Below are 24,590 nucleotides of genomic sequence, written 5' to 3'. Positions count from 1 at the left end.
TCTTAAAACTCCAACTCTACTCCTAACTGTGTGACTCTGGGGTGCTCATTCTTCCTTCTGGGCTCTTGTTTCCTTATCTATGAAATGAGGTTTTCCGGGTCTTGTCTGATTCCAAGCTTGGATCCACCAGGTCTGGCTCTACCTGGAAAAATGCCTGTGTGGTCTCTACTTCCAGTGAGTCATTTGTCTCTTGACAGCCTCTTCGATCCTCTCCTGCCAGGTTCCCAGAGCCCCCTGCTGGATGGCGCAGCTACCTTAATCCTGGCAAAGCGACAAACCCCCCTGGATTGTGTTCTGTATCGATATGGCTCCTTTTCTCTCACCCTGGACATTGTCCGTGAGTCTTGACTGCTTTGCAGGCTGGTGGAGGGAGGTGTGTCCTGCCTAAGGCTGGCCAGTGGAAGCATACCTTGGAAGGAGTTACTCACCGGGACAAGAACACCCAAATCCCAGGGTTTTTATTTTGAAGGCATGGATGGGATTGGGGAAGCAGCCCTAGGGTTTTCCTCTCTGTGGGCCTTTGGAGAGGCCTGGTAGAGGCATCCCAGATGTAAACTCTTGCAACTCTGCAGGGGGTATTGAGAGTGCTGAGATCCTACAGGCTGTGCCATCCAGCGAAGGGGATGCATTCGAGCTGACAGTGTCTTGCCAAGGAGGGTGAGTGTCCCACTGGTTTCCTGAGAACTCTTCGGTTGACTGTTGCATTGCGCTCTGGTGTCTAGTGTTCCTTCCCAGTTGCCCTGACCTAAGCTGACACCTCTTGCAGACTGCCCAAGGAAGCCTGCATAGACATTTCATCACCAGGGTGCCAGCCCCCTGCCCAGCGGCTATGTCAGCCTGTGCCACCCAGCCCAGCCTGCCAGCTGGTTTTGCACCAAGTCCTGAAGGGTGGCTCAGGGACCTACTGCCTCAATGTGTCTTTGGCTGATGCCAACAGTCTGGCAATGGTCAGCACCCAGCTTGTAATGCCTGGTAGGTACTTGGACAAGAGTTACGATGAAGGGGGTGGGGGGAATAGGCAGAGGCTATCTGGCAGGGAGCAGACACTAACCGAAGCTGTGCCTGGGTTTCTGCTCACAGGTCAAGAAGCAGGCCTTGGACAGGCTCCCCTGTTTGTGGGCCTCTTGCTGGTGTTGATGGCTGTGGTGCTTGTATCACTGATATATAGGTGAGAGCCCCACCATCTAGTTCACACCCCCGTATCCCTTATGACCACTACTCGTTCTTCCTCAAGAGGAGAAGGAACCACCACTTCTTTTGAAGAAGCATGGTATCCAGGAAAGAACCCAGACTTGGAAGTTAAACAGACTTGGGCTGCAGTCTTGCTGGGGGAACCTTGGGAAAGTAGCTTAACATCCCTGAGCCTCTGACAAGTAGGAAAACTAGTATCTGCCCTATGGGCACCCAGTTCTGAAGCAGGAGTACAATAAAAGATGATACTGATGACTGTTGTTTATAATAATATCAAGAGTGGAGGAAATTGGGTGACCTGAGTCCTCTACCTGTGAGTAGGGCAGATGCTCTGGCCTGGAGTGCCAAGGTCCTCAAAGCAGGGAAGCTTGTAGGGTAAGAGGGAAATGGACAGAGGTTACCATAAAAACAAGACAAGATGAATCCTGTTGGTGAGAAGGGGAGGGAGCTAGGATCACGGTCAAGTAAACCTAGGGCCTCTTTTTTTGGAGAAGCACAGATAGGCTTCCCTTGTCCATTGCTAATCAGTTTCTCCCTTCTCCCAATTTCAGGCGAAGACTTCTGAAGCAGGGCTCAGCCCTCCCCCTTCCCCAGCTGCCACGTGGTAGCACCCACTGGCTGCGTCTGCCCCGGGTCTTCCGCTCTTGCCCCATTGGTGAGAACAGGCCCCTCCTCAGTGGGCAGCAGCAGGTCTGAGTAATCTCATGTGATGCTGTGATTTGCCCAGCGTGGACAGCAATGCTTATCTTTCCTCCAGTCTTCCCTTGGAGACTACCATTACCTGAAATAAATACTCAGAACCTGGTGCTGTTTTTTTTTTTTTTCCTTGCTGTTGGGAGCATCTATGTCATTTAGGGAGGGGAGGTATATGGGAAGGAGGTGTACCATTTACTTAAAAGATATCCCAGTGGGGGGGAAAAAGTCATTTTATTCAGATGAGGCACTTTCAATGTGTGTGTGTGTGTGTGTGTGTGTGTGTGCACGCACGCACGCACGTGTGCATGGGAAATAGTAGAGGTGGTGCAGGATAATAAATACTGTGAGGGTAGAGGAACACTCCCATGAGCTGGCAGGAGAGTGTGGCAGCAATGTACAGAGCCTAGGAGTAGAGTCCAGGGATGAAGAGGTGGGTTCAAGGCTGGCTTGGAGGCTGAGGTGTCCCCCTCAGCATAAGAAGCCAAAGAAATTGGAGGAACGAGGGGGTGGGCCCACAAGCATGGGCATCTGGTTCTTGTGGGTGATCTTGATCTGGAAGGGAAGGGGGCATGTTCAGAGGCAGGACCTCGTTCCCTTTGGACTGGAGCTGTAGAGATTTGAGGGAAAATCTGTGGGGTGAGGGGGAGTTGCTGGGGTCCTAGAGAAGCCATGGCAGGAAGCCCAGGGGCTAAGAAATCATGATTTGGGAGGAATGGTGCACAGGGGAACTTGAGACATTGGGATGGAGTAAGGAAGCTGTGGAAGGGAGGTTTAGGATTCACAAAGCCTGAGGGTGCCATTTTTGGGCAGGCATAGGCAATACTCACTGTACAGGGTGTCTGCATCCAGGGTTCTCCATCAATTTGCATGGGGAGGGTTTTTGTGGTGCTGTGGGAGGCCAAGGCAGATTGGTGGAGATTTCTTTACCAACTGAATACCAAAACTCTGTTTCTTAGCTTGGTTTAGAGACCCTTTGTTACTGAGGAAGATCTCCTAGTACAGCTCCTCCCTACCATCCCCATGACCCTTCTGCTCTCCCGGCCCTACTCCTTCCCTCAGAGCCCCTGGCCAGAGTTTTCCTTACTGGAAGGTGATTTCAGAGCACTTGGCTAGCCGATGTCCAGCGTTCTTGAGCTTGGTATAAATCTGGCCCATCTCAATTGCACCCTCCAGCCCTACTACTTCCAGCCGCTTGTCGCTTAGGTCTGTGGGTGGGAAGTAAGGAGATAGGTTTTGCAGGAGCAGGGTGCCTCCAAAGGGAACCACACCTTCCCCTTGGTCCTGCCCACTCAGTTCCCAAGGCTGCTCACCTGGTACACAGGTTTTCAGGATATCCGGGTCAGTGATGACTTTAGCCGTAGCGCCTAAGGCCTGGTTGATCCCATGGGTATCTCCATGAGGTCTCTTGGTATCACCCCAGAGGTTGGAACCACCATGCATGCTAGGGATGTTCAGCACTGCAATGCCTTCTAGTGACAGGTTGCTCAGATCCAGTGGTTTCCCACAGATCTGAGAAGAGGAGAGCACAAATCCTTACCTCCTGTCATAATCATGGATGCGACCCCTCCCTCCACCAGATGACAAACTGGGAAGGCCAGGAGTTGGGGATTTGCAAAGGATGGCAGGAAATAGGGACCAGTTGTATTGAGAATTAGGGAAATTAGGAAGGGAGAGCTGGGAGGTCAAAGTATAGGTTCAAGAATAGGGGAAGTTCCTATTCTTGAGGGCACCTGTGGAGGGAGAGACTAAGATATAAGAAAGTGAGAAGCATGTAGGGTTGGGTCTCATCACACCCACCTCAACTGTCAAAGACTCCTCCAGCTTTTTGCATGTTGAGAAGATGGATTCAGAAGTAGCGAATTCGAAGTACCATAGCTTGTTCTTCATTCTGTGTCAGCCCCAACATAAGGCCCAAGAGGGAGGGGACAAGTTACACAGTGCTGGCAGAGGAGGGCTAAGTGACAGGGAAGGACATCAACCTCCTGACTTCGGTCCTTTAGGGAAGAGGATGGCTTTGGTTGAGGGGCTTCTCAGAGGTGCCACTGTCCATCTAAGTGCTCTGAGTCAAACTTGGCCACAACCTGGTCCCTGCCACTGTGTATGTCCACCCCCACCCCCCTCTCCCTCACCTGCTGTTGAACTTCTCAGGATATTTCTCTCGCATGATGTGGAATCGGTGAGCAATAGAGGCATCCTGGGGAGTTCAGGGCATGTAGGATCAGAGGCCTGCCTCCTCTCACGGCACAGAATACTCTCTTTAATTCCCTCATTCAGCAGCAGTATGTCCCATGTTCTTTTCTTGCAACTCACACCACTGTACCCCACCCGCCATTTCCCTGTGTCACAGCTCCCTTAACCTCTACCTCCTCTTTCTAACCAGCTCTAGCTTCTTGCTGCTTAACCCATACTTCCTCCCTAGCCCCCATACCCCACTTCACTGACCACACCAATGGAGAAGTAGTTATTGATGATTTGAAAGGGGACTGGGTCACTCTTTTCTTCAGTTTGTTGAGGTATCACCTCCACGGACCATCGATCCATATGTACCACCTTACTCATCTCTAAATCCTTGAGGATCTTCCCCAAATTCTGTCCCTCATATCCTAAGGATGGGGGAGAAGACAGGTTAGAACTGAGCCATGGGTCTCAGAGGGCCCTCTTCTCAGCTCCCAGCCCCACAAATTCCCAGAGATCCTCTGCCCTGCTTCTGCAGACCCTCCTAGCCCTAGCCAGTGAAATAGCAGGGAGCGGGATGCCTCAGTGGCTCAGTTGGTTAAGCGTCTGCCTTCGGCTCAGGTCATGATCCCAGGGTCTTGGGATCCAGCCCCACATGAGGCTTCCTGCTCAGTGGGGAGGATTGTGCTTCTCCCTCTGCCTGCGCTCCCCCTGCTTGCTGTTTCTCTCTCTCTTTCTGAGAAATAAATACAATCTTAAAAAAAAGAAATACAGGGCAGGGTGCTTGGTCCTAGCTCCCATGGACCAATCTTTCTCTCTTTAAATGTAAGCTCTATGTCCAACGTGGGGCTCAAACTCACGAGCCTGAGACCAAGAGTCGCATGCTCTACTGACTGAGCCAGCCAGGTGCCCCTTCCATGGAACAATCATTTTTTTAAAAGATTTTATTTATTTATTTGACAGATAGAGAGACAGGGAGAGAAGGAACACAAGCAAGGGGAGTGGGAGAGGGAGAAGCAGGCTTCCCTCCAAGCAAGGAGCCTGATGCGGGGCTCGATCCCAGGACCCTGGGATCATGACCTGAGCAGAAGGCAGACAATTAAAGACTGAGCCACCCAGGCACCCCAGAAGTCACTTCTTATACCAAAATAAATTCAAGATGGGTCAAAGAATTTAAATGTAAAAAAATGAAACAGAATTTGTACTAGCAGAAAACATGAGTGCATATTTTTGAAATCTTTTTTTTAAAGATTTTATTTATTTATTTGAGAGAGAGAGAATGAGAGATAGAGAGCACGAGAGGGAAGAGGGTCAGAGGGAGAAGCAGACTCCCTGCTAAGCAGGGAGCCCAATGCGGGACTCGATCCTGGGACTCCAGGATCATGACCTGAGCTGAAGGCAGTCGCTTAACCAACTGAGCCACCCAGGTGACCTATTTTTGAAATCTTTGAGTGGAAAAGGCTGTTCTAGAGCATAATACAAAACTGGGAGCCAAAAAAGGAGAAGACTGATAAATAAAAATTTTTTAAAGATTTTATTTATTTATTCGTCAGAGGGAGAGAGAGAGAGAGAGAGCGCACAAGCAGGGAGAGCAGCAAAGGGAGAAGCAGGCTCCCCACTGAGCAAGGAGCCTCATGTAGGACTCGATCCCAGGATCCCATGATCCCAGGGGGGATCATGACCTGAGTCGAAGGCAGACACTTAACTGACTGAGCCACCCAGGTGTCCCTGGTAAGTACAATTATATTAAAACTTAAAACTTCCTGGGGCACCTGGGTACCTCAGTCGGCTGAGTGTCCAACTCTTGGTTTTGGCTAGGGTCATGATCTCAGGGTTGTGGGGTCAAGCCCCACATCAGGCTCCATGCTCAGTGGGGAGTCTGCTTAGGATTCTCTTTCCCTCTCCCTCTGCCCCTCCCCCCTGTGCTCTCTCGCACTCGCTCTCTCAAAGAAAGAAAGAAATCTAAAATTTAAAACTTCTTTGGTTAAATAAACACACACCTAAAAAAATACAAACTGGGAAAAAATATCTGCAGCACATATAATAGACTAACTTCACCAACATTCGAAAAATGCTTATAAATCACTAAATCCAGGGGCACCTGGGTGGCTCAGTTGTTAAGCATCTGCCTTCAGCTCAGGTCATGATCCCAGGGTCCTGGGATCGAGCCCCGCTTCGGGCTCCCTGATCGCTGGGAAGCCTGCTTTTCCCTCTCCCACTCCCCCTGCTTGTGTTCCTGCTCTCGCTGTCTCTCTCTCTGGGCAAATAAATAAAATCTTTAAAAAAATTAAAAAAAATAAATCACTGGGGCGCCTGGGTGGCTCATTCGTTAAGCGTCTGACTTCGTCTCGGGTCATGATCCCAGGGTGCTAGGATTGAACCCCGCATCGGGCTCCCTGCTTGGTGGGCAGCCTGCTTCTCCCTCTCCCACTCCCCCTGCTTGTATCCCCTGTCTCGCTGTGTCTCTATCAAATAAATAAATAAAATCTTTAAAAATAAATAAATAAATAAATCACTAAATCTAAAAAGTCAATAGAAAAGGGGCAAATAACACAAATAAACCAATCACAGAAGAAGAAATACAAATGACCAATATGCAGATTAAAGATGTTCAGTATTGGAGCACCTGGGTGGCTCAGTCTGTTAAGGGTCTGCCTTCTGCTCAGGGTCCTGGGATGGAGCCCCATGTCAGGCTCCCTGCTCAGTGGAGAGTCTGCTTCTCCCTCTCCCTCTGCCCCTCCCCCTGCTTGTGGTCTCTCTCTCTCTCAAATGAATAAATAAAATCTTTAAAAAAAAGACGCTCAATATTACTAACAATTAAAACAATTGTAAATTAAAACAATTGGTTGACTTTTTGTTGCCTATTGTATTGACAAAGTATAAAGAGATTGACAAAACCAAGTGTTAATGAGATTATGAGTAAACCAACACTCTCATGTGCTGTTAGTTGGAGCATAAATTGATATTCCATTTTGGAAGGCAATTTGGCAATTTTTATCACAATGTTATCAAATTTTATCAAAACAAGTACTTTGACGCAGCAATTCCACTTTTGGAAATTTCTCCTACAGAAATGGACATACAGGGGCGCCTGGGTGACTCAGTGATTAAGCATCTGCCTTCGGCTCAGGTCATGATCCCAGGGTCCTGGGATCAAGCCCCGCATTTGGCTCCCTGCTTGGCAGGAAGCCTGCTTCTCCCTCTCCCACTCCCCCTGCTTGTGTTCTCTCTCTTGCTGTGTCTCTCTCTGTCAAATAAACAAATAAAATCTTAAAAAAATGGATAAAAATGTAAACAGAGATGTGTGCACACGGATGTTTGCTGAGGTACTCTCTAAAACAGCAAAAAATTGGAAACAATCTAAATGCCCTTCAGCAGGGGAAGGCAAATTAATTATTTAAAAATAAATTATGGCAAATCCATGCCAAGAAATAATGTACAACCACTGCATATAGAATGTAATCTATATGTACGAACATGGAAAGTTCTCCAAGACATATTATTCAATGAAAAAAGAAGTCCCAGAACAATCTCTGTAGTATGTTCCCATTTATGTTTGTTTAAAAGTTGTGTGTGTGTGTACATATAAAAACAGGAAAATGAATGCAAATAGGACACAGTGGTTATCTCTGGGGAGGCACGTAGAGGGAGGAGACCTGTATGTGAACACTTACACATTTTACTTTGTAAAGTCTTTTACAGTGAACATGTACTGGGGGTGGGAGGATGGGTTAGCCCGGCGATGGGTATTAAGAAGGGCACGTACTGCATGGAGCACTGGGTGTTATATGAAAACAATGGATCGTGGATCACCACATCAAAAACTAATGATGTATTGTATGGTGACTAACATAATATAATAAAATTAAATTAAAAAAAGAAAATGTACTGATATATTATTTGTGTAACTTTTATTTTTTATTTGTATAACTTTTAAAAAGAAAATAACTAGCCAAATGTAAAATGTTTGTACTCTTGAGCCAGCAATTCTAGAAATATCTCCTAGAGAAATTCTCACATCTGTGTGAAGAGATAGATGTGCAAGGTGTTCACTGCAGCATGGTTGGTAATAAAAAACTGACCACTACCCAAATGTCTATCAATAGGGGACTGGCTAAATAAATTATGACATATTCACACAATGGAATGCTATTCAGTAGTAAAAACAGTGAGGTAAATCTGACTATACTGAAATATAATGATAACCACGAGGAACTGTTTAACTTTAAAAAAAGAAGAAAAACATCAGTAGAATGATCTCATTGTTTAAGTACATATTAGTATGTGTCTAGAAAGAAAAACATGGAGGAATAGATTCCAAAACTTTAGGGAGTAGATTACAGGGAACTTTTTTGGCATGTGTATCGGAAATGTTTGAATTTTTTTTTTTTAAGATTTTATTTATTTATTTGACAGAGAGACACAGCGAGAGAAGGAACACAAGCAGGGGGAGTAGGAGAGGGAGAAGCAGGCTTCCCAATGAGCAGGGAGCCCAATGCGGGGCTTGATCCCAGGACCCTGGGATCTTGACCTGACCCGAAGGCAGACATTTAACCAACTGAGCCACCCAGGAGCCCCTGAATTATTTTTTACCACAAGAATGTATTATTTTTGTAATTGGGGAAAAGAAGATAAAAAAAAGTAAGTCTCCACTTCCTCACATTCCACTGATGGTTCAACCCACTGTAATTTGCCTTTCACCATGCCACCCTGCTGAAACTCTTCTGGCAAAGATTGCCAATAATTCCTGCCAAAACCAACAGTATATCTTTAGTTCTCATTTTAACTCATGAAACTCCTCATTTGGCCTCTAAAACACCGTTCTCTAAGCTACAGAGGATCCTCTCTGATTGTTCCTTCTTAGCAACTGTGGTAGGCAGAATAGTGGCCCCTTAAAGATGTCTGCAGTCTTTTTATTTTTATTTATTTATTTATTTATTTTAGGATTTATTTAGTTCAGAGAGAGAGAGAGAGCGAGCACACACATGAGCCTTTGGGAGCAAGTGGGGGAAGGGGCAGAGGGAGAGGGGAAGCAGACTCCCCGCTGAGCTAGGAACCCAGCCTGAGATCTTCCCACCTGGACATCATGACCTGAGCCGAAACCAAGAGTCAGACACTTAATCAGCTGAGCCACCCAGGCGCCCCCATGTTCTTTTTTTAAAAAAGATTTTATTTTTAAGTAATTGCTATACTCAATGTGAGGCTCGAAACTACAACCCCCAAGAGTTGCATGCTCTACTGACTGAGCCAGCCAGGCACCCCAAGATGTCCACATTTTTATCTCCAGAGTCTGTGAATATGTTGCCTTACATGGCAAAAGAGACTTTGCTAATGTGATTAAGGATTTTTTTTTTTTTTTTAAGTAAGCCTACACCCAACAGGGGGCTTGAACTCATGACCTGGAGATCAAGAGTTGCGTTTTTTTTTTTTTTTAAGATTTTATTTATTTTGGGGCGCCTCAGTGGCTCAGTCATTAAGTGTCTGCCTTCGGCTCAGGTCATGATCTCAGGGTCCTGGAATCGAGCCCCGAGTTGGGCGCTCTGCTTGGCAGGAAGCCTGCTTCTCCCTCTCCCACTCCCCCTGCTTGTGTTCCCTCTCTCGCTGTGTCTCTCTCTGTCAAATAAATAAAAGATTTTATTTACTTGTCAGAGAGCGAGCGAGCACAAGCAGGCAGGGTACCAGGCAGAGGGAGATGCGGGCTCCCCGCTGAGCAGGGAGCCCGATTCGGGACTGGATCTCAGGACCCTGGGATCATAACCTGAGCAGAAGGCAGACGCCTAACTGACTGAACCACCCAGGTGTCCCAAGAGTCGCATTCTCTACTGGCTGAGCCAGCCAGCTGCCCCTAAATTAAGGATTTTTAAATGGGGAGATTATCCTGGATTATCTGGGCAGGCCCAAAATAATCACAGGGGTCCTTATTTATAAGTGAAAGAGGAAGGTAAAAAATAAGAGTCATGGAAGGTGATGTGACAATGGAAACAGAGGTAGGAATGGTAACATTGAGCGTTGGAAGCGGAGCCATGAGCCCAGGAATGCAGGCAGCTTCTAGAAACTGGAGAAGGCAAGGCAAAGAATTCTCCCCTTGAGGCTCTAGAAAAAAACACAGCCCTGCTAACACCTTGATTCTAGCGCAGTGGGACCTATTTTGGACTTCAGATCTCCAGAACTGTAAGACAATAAATTTGTGTTGTTTACAGCCACTGTTTATGGTGATTACTTATAGTAATAACAGTACATGAACACAGACTTCTTTAATACTGGATTTTCCTCTGCTCAACTGTCAAATAGGGTGTTTTACTAGGATACTGCATCCTTGTCCATCTTCTCTTCTTACCTCTTTCCCTGGGTAACCCATCTACTCTCAAGATGTCAATTATCTCCCCGGAGCAGATGACTCTCAAACGTGTATCTTCCTAGTACTGTTTGTAACTACTCACCATACATTTCCATCTGGGTGCTTCACTGACACCTCAACTTAACATGTCCAAAGCGGAATTGATCTTCCTTAAACCGGTCCTCCTCCCATATGCTCTATCTTAAACGGTATCCCACATGCTCAGTCCACAAACCAGAAAATGTCCTATACTTGTCCTCTCCTCCTCCACAACCCACCGGTTACCGCGTATCGTGGTTTCTACCTCATGAACTGCACTGCTGTTGCCTCTGTTTGGTGTCAGTGTCTTTTGACCGGACTACTGCCATACAGGTAATTTCCTATCCTGTCTCCTTCCTCCAATCCATCCTCCACAGAGATCCCATTGTGGTACTCCTCTCATCTCTTCTTCTTCTTCAAATCTTACGATTTTTTTCAGTATCAACACAAATTTTCAAACACAAATTTAGTGTTGTATTTATATGATTATTTCATGATTCAGGTTGAATTGGCAGAAACTGCTATGAGAGTCTCATTTGCAGAACACAGAGTGAATACATAATTTCAAAGTGCCTAATATTTTAAGTAAACACGAAGTTCGATGTTGAAGATTTAAAAGCTGGCCGGGGCACCTGGGTGGCTCAGTCCATTAAACGTCTGACTCTTGATTTCGACTCAGGTCATGATCTCAGGGTCATGGGATCCGAGATCGAGCCTGGAGATGGGCTCCGGGCTCCTGCTCAGCAGGGAGTCTGCTTCTTTCCCTCTCCCTCTGTCCTTCCCCCTGCTTGGTCTCCCCTGCTCTCTCTCTCAACTAAATAAATCTAAAAAAAAAAAAAAATTGGTCCTATGTTTATATACAAGATTTATTTTTTTAAAAAGATTTTATTTACTTCTTTGAGAAAGAGAATGCGTGAGAGAGCACGAGCAGGGGGAAGGGGCAGAGGGAGAAGGAGAAGCAGACTCCCCGCTGAGCAGGGAGCCTGAAGCGGGGCTGGATGCCAAGACCCTGGGATCATGACCTGAGCCGAAGGCAGATGCTTAACCAACTGAGCCACCTAGGTGCCCCTATATACAAGATTTAGATTATAATATATACCCAGAGATATTTCTACATTCTGGAATAATATTTTATTTACACAACAATTTTTATTACATATATAGAGAACATAATTTATATATATATATAAGTATATATAAATAGGCATATATATATATATATACACACACCTATTTTTTCTTTGAGTTACATTTTTCATGAGTTCAAGAGTTCCCTATGGTTTAGGGTTTGCACAATCAAATGCCTCAGTGGCTAGAAAGGTGAAGTGAATGAGTGAATAGCAGGGATCTGAGAAGATTGTGGTGAACTGAAGAATATATGACTCACTTCTTAGAAATAAGAGAGGTTTAAAAAATTTAAAACACTGCAAGGCAAACAATGCAAGACAATACAAATCATTTCTGTGGGCTGTCTGCTTTCAGTCTCTGGCAGGATAAAGTAAAAAAACTCCTCAGCACAGCATTCAGGACCCTCCCTAATCTCGACCCGGTTCAACTCAGTCCTTCCTCTCCCCATTCCCCACCTTGCACTGCATGACCCAGTCATAATGAATGACTCACACTCCCTAATGCATGCACTACTATGCTGTTTGGCCTTATACAACTTCTACCTAGAATGCCTTTCACTCTCCTTCCATAACCTCTGCAAGATCTCAGAGCTGGACTCTGAGTCCAACAGCCTCAAACAAAGACACTTCAAATTCAACCTGCCCCACCCTGACCTCTTTATCTACCAATACCATCCCCTGAACTCTTTCTGTTTGAAAGGAGACTAGAAAGAGTCTAGAAATCAGAGTATAGTTAAGAGACTGTTGTGACTGACTTGGGAAGAAATGATTATAAATGAATGAATGACCCCCGATTAACTGGCTGAGTGGTTGAATGAATCATGGCCAAGCTCCCTGCTAGCTCCATCACTGAACATCTGGTTTAGCTCTTATACAACCTTTCTCATTCCCACGTTGTCCTCCGTATTCCTTGATTCTCTGAGCCCGAAGAATTGGTTGGGAGAAACAGAAGGATATTTTTTTAAAGATTTTATTTATTTATTTGAGAGAGAGAGAGAGAGCACATGAGAGAGGGGAGGGTCAGAGGGAGAAGTAGACTCCCCACCAAGCAGGGAACCTGATGTGGGACTCGATCCCAGGACTCCAGGATCATGACCTGAGCCGAAGGCAGTCGCTTAACCAACTGAGCCACCCAGGCGCCCAAAAGAAGGATATTTTTTGGTATGTAGGGAAGAGGACTGTCACCCTGACCCTTCTAGGTTCAGACTGTGGTCTTCGTTTCATCCCAAGCTTTCTTCCTTGGGGACAATCCACTTTGGTAACCACCTATCTGTGCCTCTCTTCTTCTCCAACCGTCTTTCTATAACAATGTCTAGACACCTGCTCTATGTGCCTTTCCCTTCCTACCCAACTCCCCGTCTCCCAGGAAAACAATTTCTAACCACTTACCTCCTCCCCATCTTAGGCACCGAGCCAGATCATTTCCAGTGCCCAGGGGCAACACAGCAACAGGAGGTACAACAGGCAAGTTGGCTTTGTCTAGGGAAGCAGGTCAGGGGATGGATGGAGGGAGTTAGCTCTAGAAGGCCAATGCCCCAGTACCCTTCCCAGAGCCTCTCCGTATACTGACCTATGGTCTCCAGAATCCAGCCTACTGTGCCATCTCCACCACACACCAAAATCCGACAACCAGGAACATCCCTGAAGAATCTGAGCCTGAGATTGAAGGGAAGAGAGAAGATGAGGAAGGACCATAGGATGGAGTCTAACAACTCCTGGACAGGCGGATTACTTCTTATCTCTCATTCCATATGACCCCCCTCCCCTTTGTCAAAAGACTTGTTTCTGTTAAGGTCAGAGAAAAAATACAATGGGGAAAGTTATAGCCACTCCTCAGTGGTTAGGGAGAAACTGGTATCTTTATGTTTTGAGAGCAGAACAAAGATGAACCAGAGAACTCAGGGGCATGGGGATACCCAGCAACATTACTAAAAGCAGCATTCTGAATTCTGCTTTCTTGGGGTCCCCTAGCCCTGTCCTCCCAACATGTATTCTTGTCTGCTCTCGCCCAACATACACAGGCAGACACATACAAACACTGTGATACAGTCCCCAACCTATACTCACCCTGCCTCAGGACCATCCTTTAGGAGGTTGAATACCTGTCGAGGATTTAGTAGATACTGGAATTTCCAAAGCACCCTGTATGAGGGAGAAAGGAAAGTTTATGGTAGGGGATGGACAGTCTATACTCCATCCTCTTGCTGTCCTCCTCAAGGTATGTCCCCTCCATACACACAGATTCCCCAACCTCTATCGGTCCTCCTTCTCCATCTTAGAAGACCCAGTATATCTCTTCTCACCTCTCCCCCTGCTTCCCGCCACTCTTAGGGTTGACAAAGACCAGAAGTGGGTGGGTGTTAGAAACAGGGTCAATCTGCATTTGGGGAAAAAACAAGAATAAGGAAAACAGGATTTTGCCAGGTAAGATGGGCCCTGGAAACAGTGACAGAAGGCTGGCCTGCCCCCAAAGATGCTTTCCCCTTCCCCCCCCCACCACACTGGGGCTTCTGGAGAACAAGCACCATTCCCCATGTTTCCCACTTCATTCCCTCCTATGAGGGCTCCAGCCAAGAAAAACCCATCCCCTTCATGTACCCGCAGAGCCTCAAAGGTGCTCAGATTTAAGTCATCCATGGTCTTCTGGCTTGTTTTGCTAACTTTACGCTCCTGTCCAGAGGCCTAGAAAGGGAGGGAAGCAAAGGGAAGGAAAACTGGATTGTATGTGAATCCCTAAACAGATAACGGTCTGACCTGAATCCTAAAAGTATAGGTTCTCTGCTATAAAGGGCATGGCGTGTGTGTGTGTGTGTGTGTGTGTGTGTGTGTGTGTGTGTGTGTGTGTTACATCAGGGGCAGCACTCCTCCTGTCCCCTCCTAGCCACTGCCCAAGGGTCTTACCAGGACACTGGGATAGATGGAAGATGGAGGCAGGATGTGATCCCGGAGCAGCCCACAGTCACACTCATGACCCATGGCTTGCAGGCAGTCATCATGAATCTGAAAGACAAGGTGGGCATACAGACATCATGGAGGGAACCCGTCACCTCTCAACTCTGAGGGTCTAGTACTGGAAAGAGAGCCCTTGGGAGCAAGGGCAACCGTGGCTATGAGGGAGATGTAGTCAGGGAGACCCGTGCAGAGGGCAGTTTAGGGAGGAGCCCCAAGGCAGAGGCTGGAGAGCTCCCCAAACTGACCTCTAGGTGGCACCACACACAATGCAGTCCGACTAGACTGTGGTAAATGCGGATCTTCTTCTGACAGCGGTCGCATCGGCCAGACTCACAGCCTCCTCTCACCCACACATGCGATTGGATCTTGGGGAGAAAGGCAATCCCTAGTCTGAGAGGGTTGGAGCAGGGATGAGGGGAAGGGCTGAGGGCAGCAACGGGCCAAGGGCCAGGATGCGGGTGGTATTGGGGTGGGCATGCAGTCACTCACACCAATGTCCTTCCGAGACTTGGCATAGGTGCTGACTTCACAAGGCAAGGCCTTCATGGCACACTGGTCATGAACGACGTACTTACAGACTGGGCGAGAAGGAAGAGGGTCAGAGCCTTAGTTACAGCCCCTCCCCCATCTCCTCCTTACCTGGGTGTAAGGCGGGATCATTCAGTTATAATTATGAGAGTGTGGTAGAGAATTAAAGTTTGAGGTGGGGGCTCAACTCCAAGACCTGTGCCTTTTGCTCGCTCTTCCCCGTGAAAGAGCAATTGCTACCACATGCCTACCCCCACTCCTAAATGCCAGGAACTCAGCTGGAAGATGCAAAGGCCTAGATTTAACAATAGCAATGACAATAATAGCAGCTAATTTTTATTTTTTATTGCAGACTTAATAATATATACATGCACCATGTGAAGTACTTTTCTTGCATCCACTTATTTAATGCTCACAGTTACTTCATTTTCAGTCGAGGAAACCTCATTTTAAATTGAGGCTTAAAGAAGTTATGTGGCCATGTGGTACACCTGAAACTAATGTAACATTATGCGTCAACTCTACTTCAGGAAAGAAAGGAAGAGAAAGCTCTGTGGCTTTCCCACCTAACTAGCCAGTGGCAGAGCTCAGGACTCAAACCCAGATCTCTCGAAGGTCAAAGCAGCATGCTCCTGCAGATAGCTGGGCTGCCCCTCTGCCCCCACACTCCCAGGCCCCACCACTCACGGTTACAGCTCAGCCCCTGTTTGCCAAGACCAATGCTCGACTCGCACAGGTTGCAGTAGACCGGTCGGGGGAACCTCTTGGGTCTCCACAGGTGCTGCCCATTGTCCTTCAGAGTCTGGGAGGACACAGCAGATGCTAGGGGGGGTCCTCCACTCAGACATCTCCCACCTCCCACCCAGACATCCTACCCATCCTCCGCCTCTCTTCCCTTAGAGCGCCAGCCGCTGGCACACACAACCCAAGGCAGCTATCTTACCCATCTCCATAAGTCTCTCCTACTCACCATCTCCAAACCCAGCAGCACGAGCAGGGGCACAGTGGTGGCCCCAGCCCGGAGCCACTCGGCGAGGGAGACAGAACCGCTACCGTCATAGTCAATCTCTTTCATCATCTCCTGAAGAATCTGAGCAGGGAATGGAGGGGACTTCTGGTGTGAGTGGCCCCTCACATCTGACACCTCTGCCCCCTAGGACATCCAGCCCAGCCACCCTCACCAAGAGAACGCGGCTGCCTATCAGAAATGGGGTAGGGTAGTTGCAGGACTCACCAGGGAGAAGGCACAAGGAGGGACATGAAGGAAAAACTGCCTTACCGGCCTCAGCTCAGACACGTCCCAATCCAGGTATTCAGCCACTCGCATCATCTGTATGATGAGTCTGTCCACTTCCTGGGGACCAAGAATTAAGAGCCACAGCAGCCATATCCCACCTCACTACCACCATTCAAACTCTTCCCTAGAAATCAGGGTTCCTGGGTTCCACCCCGAGAGCCACCTCTCATTCTCAGGTGTCCCTGCCAAGTAAATGAGTGTCTATGTGTGTTGCTATGTTTGCAAGGTAGCCCCCAATTCATGTCTCTGGCCTCCTCTTTTAGGAACCAAGAGCTGAACCCACTCCCAAATTTAGTCCTGGAGGACTTGGCTTCTCCCTCTAGCTTCCTCTGCTTCTTAAGACCCTTGGAAGAGTTGGGACAGGAGGGCACAAACAAATGGACACATACTCCCTTGGCCAGCATACAGGTCCCCCAACTCACTGAGCTGTCCAGGATCCCATTTCTGTCCGTGTCGTACAGCTTGAAGGTGACTGTGGGGTGTTTTAGGGGGGCCAGGGTCAGTTTGTGAGGGATGCCCCCCAAATTCATAACAGAATACAGGGGAAATAAAGAGATGGGAGACATCTTTTAGATGAAGAGCCCAGAGCCTGGTGCTGGGACTGAGAAAGAAGACAAAAAGGGAGGGGGGAACAGGCCTGGATTCCATCCTCGGTGACTCTAATAGGGGAGACAGAACACACCTCCCACAACCCAAGAAAAACCCAGGCCACCCACATGAAAACGTACAGGACATGGGAACTGGGGTGACTATGGTGAATGGCATTAGGTATAAGGAGTCTAGGGGAACAGAGGAAATGGGCCCATTCTCTGGCCCCACCTTTGTCTGGCCCTGTCAGCCTTTGGGAATCCTGAAAAAATGAGGGAAGGAAGGCTGGGGAATACCCCCTCCCCTCCCCTCTCCCAGACCAGGATGGCAACTCACATTCTAGCTTGTCTTCTGGCCGGCCACCCTCCAGAAGGGAAAAGTAGCAGGAGACATCACTGAGACACACCACATCTGGTTACAGAAAGGACAGCAGATCTGAGATTGGGGGTCTCTCTACTCTGGCTCTTCTCTTTTCCTTTGTTCCAACTCTGCCCTTTAACTTTCCTCCCTCTAGCTCCTAGGCCAGCATGGCCATCCTCCACCTCTCTTCCCCAATCCTGCCTCCAACATGGGACTCAATTCAACTCTCACCCCAAAACCCATACTACTTTCACTTTTCTTCCGGAAGTCCAGCTCAGTCCCACCTTCATGACCATACCATTTTCCACAGTGTCTTCTAAGTGACCCATCTTGAAGGATTGAAACAGTGCCAGGCTTAGGTGATTGGGAATGTTATCTGCTTCCAGATAGATTTTCAAAAATTGCTGGAATCCCTCGTACCCAATGGCCTATGATGAGAGCAAGCATTACCCTAGGGAGTGTACAGGATGGGAGATGGGGACTGAAGACTTAGGAGTAGTAAGGACAGAGACAACAAGTGTAGAGCTAAGAAGCATCCAAGGCAGACTATGGTTTCTTCTTCTCGAGGCTGAGTCCTCAATTGCAATCTCTTGCTTTGTCCTATAGCAATAGCTGTGGTAACAATGGGCACCGGGGTATCGAGAGGGAGAACAGAAAGGGGTGGGCCCAGAATAATCCCTGGAAGTTGGGGATCACAGCAGAGTAGCAAAACCAAAGATGGGAAGAGTTGGTCAAGGAGAGGATTTCCCAGCTGCCACTCACATCTCCTTGGAGATATTCAGCCATTTCACCATCCTCAAAGAGCTTTAGGACATCGCTGACCTTGTTGGTAGAGTCTAGGGTATGAAGAGGATGAAGGAAGAGCATTAGTCTGCTTTGGTTTTCCCTGCCCTCTGCTGGAGTCCCACCCAGACATCCAACAGGAAAAAAGATTCAAGTGAGATGGAGAAGAAATTCCAGGAAGAAACCCAGAAATGCAGAGAGAAATATCGAGAGAATAACATTTCAGATGCTCCAGAGTGGTACCTCTGTTTACATCTCTTCTCTGAGACTTGGAGCAGGCAGCTGAGGTTCAGAGAAGGTAGGTGGAGAGCTGAGACCACAGACATCTCCCATCTCCCTCTCCTCCCTTTCCCAGCCATAGGCATATCTCAGGAGCTGACCGGCTTCAGGCCACTGGGGAAACTAGGGGAAGGGGGGTAAGGACCAGGGATTCTTCAGGACGGAGGGGAACACTCACATTCCATGTACTTTTGCAGCTGGGCAAAATCATTGGGGCTTATCAGGCCCTTCTCCTTGGCCATCTTTCTTTTTTTCTTAAGGAAGGCCACAAAAGCAGCTTGGTAGTACTTCTCACGCCTGGATCTATGCTTCCAAGGGTAGGTCTGGAGGGAGATGAGAAGAGTATGTGGCAGGAAGGGCCAGCTTTTCTGCCTGTCTTTGCTTCTGTCCGCTCCATTAATTCTCCAGTCCCACTATTATTTCTGTTCTTTTCTTGTCTCTGAGTCCCTCCCAAGTCTCTTCCTTTCACCCTGTACCTCTCCCCTATGTTTGTCTCTCCCTAACCGAGTCTATCCTCTGTCTCTGTTTCTTTGACTCATCTCTGACTCTCTCCCCTCCCTTTCTGGATCCTTCTTCAGCTCCCTGATGTCTCCCCCAATCTGTCTTGATTCATTTCTGAATCTCCCTCCCCCCCCCCCCCCCGCTTTACAAGTCTATATGTGTCTTTGTGGGTGTGTCCCTCGCCTGTTTCTACCTTTTCTCCCGCCACCCCCAGTCTCTGCAGTCGCTCCTGAGCCCGCGCTCTCGCCCATGTCGGATCCCGCAGTCCTGGCCCTTCGGCCCTTCGGGTAGTTCTCACTGCGTTTGCGGCACGCCTCCCCAGCCACGATCCCATCTTGCTCCGCCTCCAGCCTCGGTCCCCAGCCCCGCTCAGCCACCCACTTCCCGAACCACCCACGCCCCTCAACGACCTCTAGCGCTTCTGACGCGCGACACAGAACCAGCTCTGGCCAGGTCCCCAGCCCCGGCCCCGCCTCGCCTGCACCCTTCACAGCTCCACTGGGGAAGGGCGGGGACCCAGGCGCGCGAGATTGGGAGGAGGTAGGGGGTAGGGGAAGGTAGGGGAAGAAGGCTCTGAACATCTGCCTGGCTTCCCAGTTGTAGGAGGGTTGAGCTGAGTGCAGGAGTCTCAGATGCGGGGTCTTCCTTGCACCCTACTAGGTTAGCAGTGTTCAGGGAGTCCTAACTTGCAGCTATGGGACCCAGGGACCAAGGAGGAGCCATCACGGGGCTCATGGTGCCCACTGGCCCTGGGGCCACGTTGCAGAGGGCAACTTGACTTGAAGATTCAATAACAGCAATAGCAGTAATATTTCACATTAGTATAGTACAGCAGCGTTTAGGAGTCCAGCAAAACTAGAGTTAGTCATAGATGGGTTCCATTCTTAGCTCTGATACCGCTGTGTGACTGGGACATATTACATTGTGAAATGGAAAGAATGATACCTGTCTGCCACAGTTGTGAAGATTAAGTCAAATCGTGTATGAAAAGTACCCAGTATGACACCTGCATATAGAAGGCCTGCAAGAAATGGTAGTTATTATTGTACTAACAACTACAATTAGAACTTATGAGATAAGAAATTCCTGGTAGAGCCATTCTTCACATGAAGAAACTGGAGTTCGAAGAGGTTGGGACTTCCCAAGGCAGGTGATAAGTGGAGGAGTCAAAGCTCTACCCCAAGAACCATGTGATGGGGCCCCTGCCTGGCTCTGTCCTCCTCTCGTTCCACTCTCCCCTCCACACACTGCCTTCTAATCTCACTGCCCTCCTTTCTGTTCTTCAAGCCAAGCTCTCCCCTGCTCAAGGCCATGAGACTTACTGTTCTCTCTGCCTAGAACACCCTTCCCCACTCTTGGCAGAGCTGCCCTCTTGCTTCAGCTGAAGTGTCAGTTCCTTCAAGAGAGCTTCCCTGATCCTTCCCTCCTAAAGCAGCCCCCCTCTTTTGCACAGCACCCTCCTTCGTTCCCTTCATAGAATTTACCGTGAGTGGAAATTGCCCTGCTAATTTATTTGCTTCTTTGTTTACTGTTTGTCTTCTCCTACCAAAATGTAAGTTCCACAAGGGCAGGAACTTGTTGGTATTGCTCACCACTATATCCCCAATACCTAAAACAGTGCCCAGTGTGTTGTAGGTGCTCCATATTGTTTGTACAAATCGTTGTGCAAAGTTAGGGAGGAGCCATGGGTTGGAAAATATTAGTCCAAATATGGTCAAATGGGATGCCATAGTATCCGTCTTGACAGGGGAAGAGGAAACAATTTGGAACACACATAGGAGGTGCTAAATAGGTATTTGCTGAATGAATAAATTTTGCTAAAATGCACTTATTATCGCACTCCATCTGGGGCTTCTGCCTCCCCTTTGCCCACTTATTTAGGGTTTGTTGGGTAAGGCTCAAGGAGGCAGTTAGGGCCTACAAGAATTTCCTTTCTGATGGTGCAAGAATCTTCTTTACAGCCTCTGCCCTTGGGACATCTCTGCTGTCCACACCCATGTAGTATACCATTCCTCGTCTGGGGGCTCTCTGGGAATACTAAGAAGGGGATCCTGGGACACTGATATTCTGGAGAAAGGACTCCACCCATCTGGCTCTTTTCAATGACTCTAATCCAACTTCTACTGCCAACAGATCTAATGAATACCTAATAGCCTTAGGGATAATTGGGTCCGTATGGCTTAATTAGCCTCTCTGATTACCCCTGGGGATTCTTAGACGGCTCCAAGGTTCTAGGAAATGAAATCTGAGAGAGAAAGTGACAAGGAAAGAGCAAAGGAGGGACGATGAACAGGAAAGAGGACACATCTCTCTTTTCACAACAACCCCTCCTAGCCCCCCAGCTCTTGCATGTAATTTATAGTAGAGCTTAAGAGAATGGGGCTTTTGCATTAGACAGGTATGGATTAGAATCCTAGCTCTTGGGTGAGTTATTTCATCTTCCTGAACCTGTTTCCTCATTGGTAAAATGGGTACCTAGAGAAATCAGTCACAGCATGGGGATTAAGTAAGCTAATACATGCAATATACTTAGCAACTGTAAGGCACAGAGGGAACAGTCATATGGCACAGAGGAAGGACTCAGTAAATGTTAGCCATTGTTGTTCTTGTTGCTGTTATACAAGGGTGGTACACAGAGAAACACATCTGGAGATGAGGAAAAATGGTGCCAGGAAGGCATCAGTTCTAGGAACTCCCAACAGCAGTGAAGCCCAGTCATACACTTTCCCCCATTGTGTCATCGCAGGCACAGACAGGTAGGACTGAGATACTGCACTTTGCCTTTGGGAGGGTAGGGTGAGGAGGTGGCTAGAAACTAGACTGTCAAGGTCCAAGGACACCTCTAGGCTGGGACCTTGGACATAAGGGCTCCTGGTATCTTTTCAGTTGTCCTCCTGACTTGTCTCACTGAAAGTCTGGCTGCCCCTGTTGCTGAAAGGCATATAAACTATTAGGATCCTGGACCTTAACAAACCGTAACAAGTCCAATTTTGTCCTCCCTGCTCCATCCCAGCCCTGAGGCTATAACCTGGGCTAGTCCAGGCAAATGCCAGGGTTGGGAGGGTGGGGTCTGCTGCCCGCCTGCCAGCTATCTGTGACTCACCCTTCCTTTCCCTCCTCTGGCTTCCCTGCCCATCCCTACCAACTTGAGGTGAGAAAGTAAGAAGTTGACTTGGAGGCAGAGAATCCTAGAACATCCTCAGAGCTGGGAGGTACCAACTCTCACACTTTACAGAGGAGGAAACGGAGGCCCAGACAGAGAGCCACAATCTCAGGATCACACCCAGACTCTAGACGTCCTATCTTTAGTCCATTCCATTAAATCCTAGTGCCTCTGTTTTCTAGATCTTATTTTAAACAATAAATACTAAAATTGCTGGTAACCAAGAGATAAATATGATTTCCAAGGCCAGTGCAAACATTTAAAGTGTGCTTTTTCACTTAAACATTCGTCACTCCCATTCCAAGTCATATAAATTTACCATTACTCAAGAATCTGCTCTGCCCCCAGAACATTCAGGCTGACCCAGCAAGAAACCCAAGAAGCAAGCCCAGGCCTGATTACCAGGACTTCTGAATCCCTTAATCACACCAGGGCCTGCGTCCTCCTCCCCTTTCCCAGGACTGAGGGAGGGTCTATTCTTTCCTGCCCATGCCGGCTGCTAGTCGGTGGCCCCGGATCCCAGAGAGGGAATCATTTGCCTTGAAGTGTCAAAATTCACTAAGCCTCCACAAACATTGCAGGTAGTGATGTTGCCTGATTAAGGTGTGTGTGTGTGTGTGTGTGTGTGTGTGTGTGTGTGTGTGTAGTACAGGAGGAAGTTACAATGTTGGCATGGTTGGGGGATGTGGGCTCATATGATCTGAGGCTGAGGAGATGCCCAGTAGTAATCCTATTTCTTCCTCAGTAAAGCTCATTTCTCCCATTTAGAGGTGAAAAGTGGGATTCAGACCCAGGTAGTTTCAGAAACTTCCTGGTGACAGGTGTGGAAAGGGTAGGGATGGGAAGTTGGGGACGGAGGCCAAAGAAGAACCCTTCTGCACCCGTGCAGCGCTGTGGCGGTTCCAAAACGGACTTTGCTTGACTCGGGCCCCTAGGAGCCGAGCTTCACCGTCCCTCCGAGTGACTGGGGGCAATGGAGGGGAAGGTCTGGGGGAGACGCTGCCTACGGAGTTCCGGCCCAGCTCTCCCGCTGCCCCCCGCGTCCTGGCGCAAACCCCTCAAGCTACCCGCTCCAGCTGTCGGGCTTCCTCCTTCTCGGCCCGGCAGCCCTACCCTAGCCCGGCGGCGGCCCTTTCCGCGGCCCCCGCCCCCTCCCGCTCCGGGGGTGGAGGGCAGGAGACGCGGGGGTTGGGGGGCTCGCGGGGTCTCTACCTTGCCTGCGGAGGGCGCGCGGTGGAAGCTGAAGCGCCGGCGCGGGAGCTGGAGCCCGAGCTGGGCTGGAGGGGACGGACCAGGCAGGCGCGGCCGCCGCGAGGCCGCCCCGTTCCTGACGACACAGCTGCCCGCCCCCCGCCCCGGCCTGCCCGCCCGCGCCCCGTGCCCCGTGCCCGCGCCCCCGACTCCGGGAACTGCAGTCATGCAGAGGCCCCTGTTTCCAGTTCACCAAGCCTGAGCCCCCAACCTCCCCAATATCTCCAGGGTTCTGGTCTGCACCACTTTCTCCACGTTCTGCGCTTCTCATCTTCTTCCCGCCTCGGGATAGCTCGGTTTCTATCCATCTTCCCTTCTTTCTTTTTTTAAGATTTTATTTATTTATTTGAGAGAGAGAGAGAATGAGAGAGAGCACGAGAGGGAAGAGAGTCAGAAGGAGAAGCAGACTCCCTGCGGAGCAGGGAGCCCGATGCGGGACTCGATCCCGGGACTCCAGGATCATGACCCGAGCCGAAGGCAGCCGCTCAACCGACTGAGCCACCCAGGAGCCCTATCTTCCCTTCTTTCTAATCACTCACAGCCTCTCCCCTTATCCCAACCGTGGGAGGTCATGATAGAGGGCGGGCCCGCTGGTGGCAGTTTGGCAGGGGCCCACCCAAGCAACCTCTGACCCTCTCCTAATTGCTGCCATCCAGGGACTTCCCTTCTCAACTCCTTTCCATCCACCACTGACCGAATTCATACTCAGAAGTTTCCACAGCAGCAAGCCCAGAGTCCTAGACTCTGCATCCTGGGATACAAATGCTTCCCTCCTCTCATGGGCTCTGCAGTGCTTAACACTATTTGAGGCCCACCTTTACCTCTAGGTTTCTCACCTCCCTAAAACCCAAACCCTAGACGGCTCAGACCTGTTTTCCCCAGTGTAAGTACACCTCCTTCTCTCAAGACTCCGGGCCTTCCCTTAATTCTGGGCTGGTTTAGGTGCAAAGAGCACTCTGGTCTGTGTCCACTCTTTCTCCATGCCCTAACCCTCCCACTTTACCTGCTGGCCTTGGCAGGTGCTGTAAAAGGCCCTGGCCAAAAGTAGGGGTGAGAGAAGATCCTTTCAGCTCCTCCTGTCTGGAATCTGTTCTGAAGTTGTTAAGGCTCTTGGAGCAGCATGAATGGTGGTGAGGCTGGCAGTGAGTACAAGGGAGATAGACAGAGGCCTAGGACTTACTGGTAGGAACTGGGGACCGGGGCATCCTGCTCCCTGGCCCCGCCCCAACCCAGGCTAACCCCCTCCTACCTCTCATTGAAGTAGGGCACAGTAACAGGGCTTGAGTTCCTGGAATCTTCCCTCTTATATCTGGTGGTAGAAGA

General features: G+C 48.9%; 2 protein-coding genes across 4 annotated transcripts in view; one reads left to right on the top strand and one right to left on the bottom strand.

Annotated features, from left to right (window-relative positions):
• PMEL (premelanosome protein) overlaps positions 1-1,887 on the top strand; it is a 7,431-nt gene extending 5,544 nt beyond the window's left edge. The window contains exons 7-11 of the mRNA XM_088025230.1: positions 221-337; positions 573-657; positions 767-972; positions 1,057-1,168; positions 1,743-1,887. Coding sequence (XP_087881356.1) covers positions 221-337; positions 573-657; positions 767-972; positions 1,057-1,168; positions 1,743-1,887 — 665 coding nt within the window. The remainder of the gene's footprint in view (positions 1-220; positions 338-572; positions 658-766; positions 973-1,056; positions 1,169-1,742) is intronic.
• DGKA (diacylglycerol kinase alpha) lies at positions 1,438-24,590 on the bottom strand. Of its 3 annotated transcripts, none has more exons than XM_028110756.2 (25): positions 24,517-24,590; positions 24,271-24,436; positions 18,531-18,675; positions 18,053-18,126; positions 17,589-17,718; positions 17,267-17,341; positions 16,765-16,814; positions 16,325-16,399; positions 16,016-16,135; positions 15,733-15,847; positions 15,007-15,095; positions 14,763-14,882; positions 14,467-14,565; positions 14,164-14,247; positions 13,869-13,942; positions 13,633-13,707; positions 13,136-13,221; positions 12,955-13,044; positions 4,330-4,490; positions 4,017-4,081; positions 3,685-3,775; positions 3,198-3,396; positions 2,972-3,092; positions 2,715-2,775; positions 1,438-1,558 (listed from the first exon to the last, which is right to left on the bottom strand). In XM_028110756.2, exons 3-25 carry the CDS (start codon positions 18,592-18,594, stop codon positions 1,499-1,501), a joined length of 2,178 nt encoding a protein of 725 aa, XP_027966557.1. In that variant the 5' UTR covers positions 18,595-18,675; positions 24,271-24,436; positions 24,517-24,590; the 3' UTR covers positions 1,438-1,498. The 3 variants fall into 3 exon arrangements, with proteins under 3 accessions (XP_027966557.1, XP_027966556.1, XP_027966558.1); XM_028110755.2 differs by lacking the exon at positions 1,438-1,558 and adding an exon at positions 2,100-2,439 and having other exon boundaries at positions 24,517-24,589; XM_028110757.2 differs by lacking the exons at positions 1,438-1,558; positions 24,271-24,436; positions 24,517-24,590 and adding exons at positions 2,100-2,439; positions 23,229-23,318.

This window comes from Eumetopias jubatus, unplaced genomic scaffold (assembly GCF_037043125.1).
Source record: "Eumetopias jubatus isolate StellerSeaLion01/CBP00866 unplaced genomic scaffold, mEumJub1_p1.0 scaffold_8, whole genome shotgun sequence".
Taxonomy (NCBI): domain Eukaryota; kingdom Metazoa; phylum Chordata; class Mammalia; order Carnivora; family Otariidae; genus Eumetopias; species Eumetopias jubatus.
Note: the sequence above shows the minus strand (reverse complement) of the source record. Positions and strands in the feature narration are given on the sequence as shown.

Excerpts from the sequence above, each read along its gene's own strand:
- DGKA (XM_028110755.2), bottom strand. The coding sequence starts at position 18,594 with ATGGCCAAGGAGAAGGGCCTGATAAGCCCCAATGATTTTGCCCAGCTG. Across the intron at positions 3,397-3,684 it reads AGGAGTCTTTGACAGTTGAG|ATCTGTGGGAAACCACTGGA; the intron begins GTGGGTGTGATG and ends TCCTCTTCTCAG. Across the intron at positions 2,440-2,714 it reads GGATGCAGACACCCTGTACA|ATCAAGATCACCCACAAGAA; the intron begins GTGAGTATTGCC and ends CTTCCCTTCCAG.